This window comes from Asterias rubens, chromosome 19, assembly GCF_902459465.1.
Source record: "Asterias rubens chromosome 19, eAstRub1.3, whole genome shotgun sequence".
Classification (NCBI taxonomy): Eukaryota; Metazoa; Echinodermata; class Asteroidea; order Forcipulatida; family Asteriidae; genus Asterias; species Asterias rubens.
Genome location: NC_047080.1, coordinates 1,197,600 through 1,204,640, shown reverse-complemented (window position 1 = coordinate 1,204,640; position 7,041 = coordinate 1,197,600). Strand labels below are relative to the sequence as shown.

At 36.8% G+C, this 7,041-nt stretch overlaps 1 protein-coding gene across 1 annotated transcript; it reads left to right on the top strand.

The window, feature by feature from the left end:
• Positions 1-259: 259 nt before the first annotated feature.
• Positions 260-6,891, top strand: LOC117303236 (zinc finger protein 233-like). Its single transcript, XM_033787385.1, has 4 exons — positions 260-355; positions 1,050-1,163; positions 1,530-2,678; positions 3,632-6,891. Exons 2-4 carry the CDS (start codon positions 1,092-1,094, stop codon positions 3,980-3,982), a joined length of 1,572 nt encoding a protein of 523 aa, XP_033643276.1. The 5' UTR covers positions 260-355; positions 1,050-1,091; the 3' UTR covers positions 3,983-6,891.
• The last annotated feature ends 150 nt before the right edge of the window (positions 6,892-7,041 follow it).

The following is a 7,041-nucleotide window of genomic DNA, read 5'->3' as shown; positions in this document are numbered from 1 at the left end:
TTTTGTTTGTAGTGTGAAAAATCAGTAAAAACGGTAAAAGGAATTGTTTTAACAAAAGCTCATTAAGATTTTGATGGTCAGCTTAAAACAAATACTGACATTTAACAAAAATTGATAGCTCTTGATTCACTTGTAAACGCAAAACTTGTTTTCACTTTCTAGTAAAAAATAATAAATGTAGCAGGAATCAAGAAGCATCTGCGGACGTTGAGGGCGCCAGATACGTGCGTCGGTTTTATTAAAAAGTAGTTTGCGTTTCTCCAACGGAAGTAACGATCGATGAAGTCATTTTTCTGTCATTATTGTAGGCGTTAGCGGGGTTTCTGTGGGATCACAGTCCTATTCATATTATTTGGTAAGTGTCCAGGACCTTAAATAACTAACTTTCAAAATGTGTATTTATTCTGAAACTCATTGTCTTTTACTTTTCGTAAATGAAACGTGCAAATAAAGTTACCGCTTTACTAAATTACGCTACCGTATGTAAACGTACACGGTTTGCCCAATTTCCGGACACTAACGCCCAAAAGCGTGCCAAGCAATTAAATTGTTGTATTTGGAATAGAGTAATCAGTAAGTATCAATTTAAAAGGTCACTGGTTTTATAAACCTTGGTTGTCCTACAATCTACATTTATTCAAATATGAAAAACAAGGTAAGGTCGCTTTCATTTTTTCAAAAAAATAAATAAATGAAAATGCAGACCTGCAGATCAATCCTTTTTTCATTAATTAATAATAACTGGTGTATTTTTACAAGTTCACAAGTCTTATTGATGGATGTGGTGCTGTTTAGTGTTAGTAAGTGTTTAGTGTTGTAATACTAATTGTATTATGAAATTATTATCGTATTCATAATTATTGGAAAGATTTCTGTATCATCCTGCCACCACTGTTTCACACATTTTTACCAAAAGGAATATTTCATTTGAGAAATTATATACCAATTTATTTTAACAAATGAAAAAGTGGTGGCAGGATATATTTGTTTCCGCTTAGAATGAACTATCTGCAGTGTTTAAAACATCCGTTGTTTCAATTAATCTACAGTGCACAATATCTCACAGCATCAGGTGACTGACTGGAAACATCATGAAGTATATTGAGAACACAGCTCTCCGTGAGTGGGTCAAGGAAGAACTTCGAGTCTCCATATTCCAAATGGTAATGAAGATTTAGAAGTTCAAGTTTTGGTTCATACACCATGCCTGAAATTACTTGGAGGCTTGGGAGACGGTATGGCCACGGTTGCTCATCAAGATTGTCTTTGCCTTGGTGCCCCTTTTAAAAGTCTTTGACAGTCGTCTAGAGAACATTTATATTGAATGTACATATAATATTTTCTTAGATAGTAAGATACTGATAATAAAATGCCTGTTGTTCACCCAAGGTGTTCAAATGCAACACGGCGCATTTAAAGAAAATGTAAAGTTCCACCTTGCCAAATTTGCTACTTTTGTGTTAAAATAAGTGTTCAATTAAAAAATAACCTTATAAGATCTTCCTTTACTTTTCTTTCCCTTGTTGTAGGCTCACAAGCTGTCTGTACAAACCGGTTGTGAAGTTCTTGTGAAGCTACAAGACAGTGTTGACCACTCTGGGTGTCAGTACTATGCCACAAGAACCCTCAACCTACAATACATGGACAAAGGATTATCCAAGCAGCCTTGGGAGGTGATGGTATCTGGAGTGACTGGTCTACCAGTATCTCATCTTGGTGTACAGAGTCAGAACCAGAATGGGAGTGTGATTGACGAAGATGCAGAGCTAAGCAATGATGGGACCATTGAGGATTCTTCTTCGTTCCCAAACCATTCCAGCTCCTTGGGAGAGACGATAAGCCGACCACGTCGAGTAACTCGTGCAGTCAAGCATGAGTTAATTGAGTCGGAAGATGCATCAAATTCAACAGAAAACTGGACAAAGTTGAACAATGACTCATTGCCATTTCCTGTGGCCATTGAGTCAGCACTTGTCAACCAGGAGACAAGGGCTCTTGATGTACTCAATCAAACAAACAACATGAACGATGACCAGCTTCAGCAGCATATCTATATTTATGCAAACACTCAAGGGCCAGTCAAAGAGCAGGGCCATGATGCAGATCGAGACGATATGGAAGATCCAGGGGACTCGCCAATTCTTAATTTTGTACCCTCATTGAACTACAAGTGTACATTGTGCCAGAAACCGTTTGATACAGTAGCAAAGCTTGTAAAGCATGCAAAGTCAAGTCATCCTGGTGATGAGACCATGCGATATCACTGTGTCCTCTGTAATAGGGAGTACAAACATGCCCGTCATTTAGATCAACACACAGACTTACACAACAAAGCAAGCTATCGATGTGCCACATGCTGTAAAGGATTCTACCGTAGCTCCACGCTGAGAGAACACGAGTTACGCGACCACCAGGGGCGGTACAGATACTACTGCCCTAAATGCCACAAGGGCTTTATGCGTCCAAGCACAATGCAGGCTCATTTAAGCCGAAGTCATCCTTTGTGGTTTGCTAGTAAACGAGTCAACCCCATATCGATTTCTAAATCTGCTGCAATGCAAGGCATATCGGTTTTGAATATTGTGCCCAATACTGATGGGGAAGGAACGAGTGGTCAGGTCTCAGAGACGATTAGTGAAGGAGAAATACAAGGAAGCTTGATCCAAGGAGATCAAAATGTGAGTAAAAACTATAAAGAAATTTGAATTTAAGGTTTGCGGTGACACCATGTTGCATCATTATTGAGCCGGTGGTTAATGACTCATGAGTCGGGAGTCATTAATCACTGGTTCTTTTCAGAACCAACACTATGCAAAAGAGACGTTCACTTGGTGTTACCGTAAACCTCTCTTAGTTATACTTCCAACCTGCAAATTTTCAACTTCTACCAAACGAATTGGGTAACTGTAAGAGGTGACTCCAAGCCTTGATGGTTCACCATTATAACCATTGTACAAACATTTACAAAAAAATGAAGTAGATTTTCTTTCTTCTTTGTTTTCTAGGTTTTCCCCATTGTACATGCTAGTGCAGATGTGTGTAATTGTAATTTTCCACAAATTTGGGGGTATAAAATATCAGCCAATTAAGTATAGACAAAAATTGTTTGGTTTAAAGTTTTTCATTAGAACCAAAAGTTGCACAAACAGATACTTAAAGGCAGTGGACACTATTGGTAATTACTCAAAATAATTATTAGCATAAAACCTTTCTTGGTGACAAGTAAAGGGGAGAGGTTGGTGGTATAAAACATTGTGAGAAACAGCTCCCTCTGAAGTGCCATAGTTTTGGAGAAAGAAGTAATTTTCCACGAATTTGATTTCGAGAAATCAACCATCTAAACGCACACAACTTCGTTCATTATTATCTCGCAACTTTGATGACCGATTGAGCTCAAATTTTTACAGGTTTGTTATTTTATGCATATGTTGAGATACACCAACTGTGAAGGCTAGTCTTTGACAATTACCAATAGTGTCCACTGCCTTTAAAAGTATGAAAATGAAACGATAACGAACTTTGACCTCAGTCTTACAAAGATTTACCAAGTTTCTACAAATCATTGTTAAAAAAAAAAGACATTAACATTTGTACTTACTCATCGCGTGTTTCTCACAAATTTCTCCTACAGAATGATGGAACAACTAACGCATCCAACATCCAAGTTGTCATCACCAATGATGCCCCCAAACAAACCCAGAAGAAGATGATGAAAGTCGTCTACCAGTGTAAAGAGTGTGGGCAGATGTACGACATGGCTAACTCATTGGTACGTCACATCCAAGATCAACACAGTAAAATTAAACTCCGCTGCAACCTATGCACTTATCGAACCAGCCGAAAGTCCGATTTGGCTCGCCACAAAAGGGCCAGACATCCAGTGGCGATTGCACCCGCTAGAGCACCCCAGGCAATTATTCAAACAGCAGTGTTACCACAAACTGTGGTTGTGTCCCAGCCAAGCGAACCTGACAAGTCGTAATATCAAAACTAATGGCATGACTCGCATGTATGATATCAGAGCTATCAATTTTGTACATACTCATAATCTATTGGTTGTCTTTATTTTTTCTATGCTGCAAGGGACGGTAAAAGCGTGCATTAACAGCGTGGGGATAGAAACATATATTCGTTTGTAATGTTTATTTCTTGGACACAATCTCTCTTGCGCTTATTTGTGGATGTTCAGCCATGATCATGTTTTAAATATAAATGGAATGCAATTAGCCCTTGGGTTATTTATAACTTCCATCATCATACCTGTGTTCAACTTCTATGCTGCTACCAGCTAACTACTGTGTAATGGCGTCCTGTAAAAGCATGTTATTACACCGTCAGTAAGCACATTATCCGATAATAAATAGAGCCATGGAATGGGGCCTTATTTATTTGTTGTGAAATGTTTTTTACAAATGGTTTCTTAACGCAGTGAAGAGAGAGATTACTTTCCCAACTTTCAGCCAGTGACTGAGTCCAAAATGAATCTCCGGGTACCCGCATATTTTTGGGAACTAAAGCACCAATACAATGTGTAGGTGTATAAAGGGAACCAGACAGTGGTCAGGTGGGAGGATAATTGTTCTGGTTTGGATAATTCATTCTGCACAAACAAAATTATGCTCAGCACAAAGAGGCAACCAGTCTAAACACCCTTTCAAATGTACCATTTGTGATTGGTATGCTGCTCATTTTTGCTAAGCAGAACATTTTAAAGCATTATTCCCTGCTTAAGTAGCTCTATGAAATAGGAATTTTGAAATAAATAGAGTGCAGATAAAAAGTAAATGTGTTCGTTCAGCACTTCATCGGTAAACATATATAATTTAATTCTCTAGTCCTGCGTTTAGTTCAAGAACAATATAGGGCATACCAGACAATGATTTTTATGTATAGAAATTAATTATTGGGTGATTTGTAAGTCAAAATGTGTATGAATTAGGTTTTTGTAAGAATGGTGTAGATAATATTATTAGTAATCAAGGTAACATAAAATTTGTTCGAATTTAAAGTAGTTTATTTTAATCATATTTTACTTGATTTCCTTTTCAGAGGCGCTTTATTTATATTTGTTAGTTGCTAGTAGAACTTCAAAGAGTAGATCATTTCCAGATTTTCAATCAACGTTTTACACACTATTCAACAGGTCAGATGTGTTAGTCAGTTGAGTGGAAACAACAAAAAACACAATAAAATGTGGCCTTGATTAGATCAGATGTCAATTATACTGCAGGAGGATACAAAAAAACAATTAATGTTATCAAATGAAAGCACAGTGGGCACTCATTTCTAGAAATGATTTTTGTTTTCAATTTTATTAGTTTTGTAAAGCTTATAATTTTAGTTTGTACAGTTTTGATTTTCTTTTTCAAAATGTATGATTTGTAAAAGATATAATATAGTTATCAACATTGTAATTACCAATCTTACATTGCGTGTTAAACAAGGAGCTCGAGAAATTTAACAACAAATAATGAAAGATGGCATCCTTTTTGAGGGTAAACATATTTTTGGTTTTAATAGATAGATTAGCATTTAATCAATGTACATGTAAACAGTAAACACATTTAGTTGGAGTTTATCTTTGACACATGATCACCTATGAACTGTCATGAGGTTAATGTTTTAATTCTATTGTTCATTAGATTGACTCAATTTCATCTTGCACTTTACTGATATTTACATCAAGGCAATCGAGACCATCGAGGCAATTGTAGTTTTTTTTGGAAGGTTAATTAGTTGGAAATTTGCTGTGGTCTTTTATCTATTTTTTGTTGTGTTCCTGTGTTTGCTCTACAAACTAACTGCCCCTCGAGGGGCCCTCCCCAAATTCATCGTAAGAGACAACTTGTCAAACAAACTCTCACGGTAAGCAGGCAAGCAAGTACACGTATAGAAATTGTTCTGTGGCTCCCCAAATTCATCGTAAGAGACAACTTGTCAAACAAACTCTCACGGTAAGCAGGCAAGCAAGTACACGTATAGAAATTGTTCTGTGGCTCCCCAAATTCATCGTAAGAGACAACTTGTCAAACAAACTCTCACGGTAAGCAGGCAAGCAAGTACACGTATAGAAATTGTTCTGTGGCTCCCCAAATTCATCGTAAGAGACAACTTGTCAAACAAACTCTCACGGTAAGCAGGCAAGCAAGTACACGTATAGAAATTGTTCTGTGGCACCCTTATTTTCTGTTATAAAAGGAACTATTACACCATTGCATTTTTTGTTATGGCAAACATGACAAATGAGGCTACAAGGCCCTTTTGTTGTTGTAAAGCACATTAAACATTTTCATGTGACAATCATTTGTTTTTTAGTTGCAACAATACTCGAGTTATAGCATGATTATTATTGGTTTGGGGTTACATGATGTGATAAGATATTAGTTTGCCATGAGAAAGTATTAATGTGCAAAATTGTCCTACTTTTTAACAACACGCCACAGAGTAGATAGTGAAAACTGGTGGTCTACATAAATCAGATAACAACTTGTCTTGTTTATCTGCTACGTGTGGCTAAGAATACATGATAGAAAACCGTGTTATTTTTTTGACTTTATGATTTGTTAATCATGGCTTCAACGCAGTGGGAGCAATGTGGTCATTGTAAAATTAAAAAAGAACTTTTCAACCAAGTACGTCACGGATAGATTTTACGTTCGTTACCACACATCCCTTTAATACCTGGATTATTATTTGCATTTCTCAACCATGCAATGTCTCAAATCAGAAATATAGTTCTTGATTTCCCGGAAACCTAAAATCTATGATTTCATTTGCAACTTACGATAATCCATGTCATTTTATGTAATCTTCTTTATAAAGACACTGGACACTACATGTATTGGTAATTGTCAAAGATCAGTCTTCTCACTCAGTGTATCTCAACATATCTCGACAAATAACAAACTTGTGAGCTCAAGCGGTCGTCGAAGTTGCGAGATAATAGTAAAAGAAAAAAACACCCTTGTCACACGAAGTTGTGTGCTTTCAAAGGTCTCGAAATCAAATTCGTGGAAAATTACTACGTTACTTAAGAGGGAG

Coding starts and splice junctions, on each gene's coding strand:
- LOC117303236 (XM_033787385.1), top strand. CDS start 1,092: ATGAAGTATATTGAGAACACAGCTCTCCGTGAGTGGGTCAAGGAAGAA. Junction 1,164..1,529: donor GAGTCTCCATATTCCAAATG/GTAATGAAGATT, acceptor CCCTTGTTGTAG/GCTCACAAGCTGTCTGTACA. Junction 2,679..3,631: donor TGATCCAAGGAGATCAAAAT/GTGAGTAAAAAC, acceptor TTTCTCCTACAG/AATGATGGAACAACTAACGC.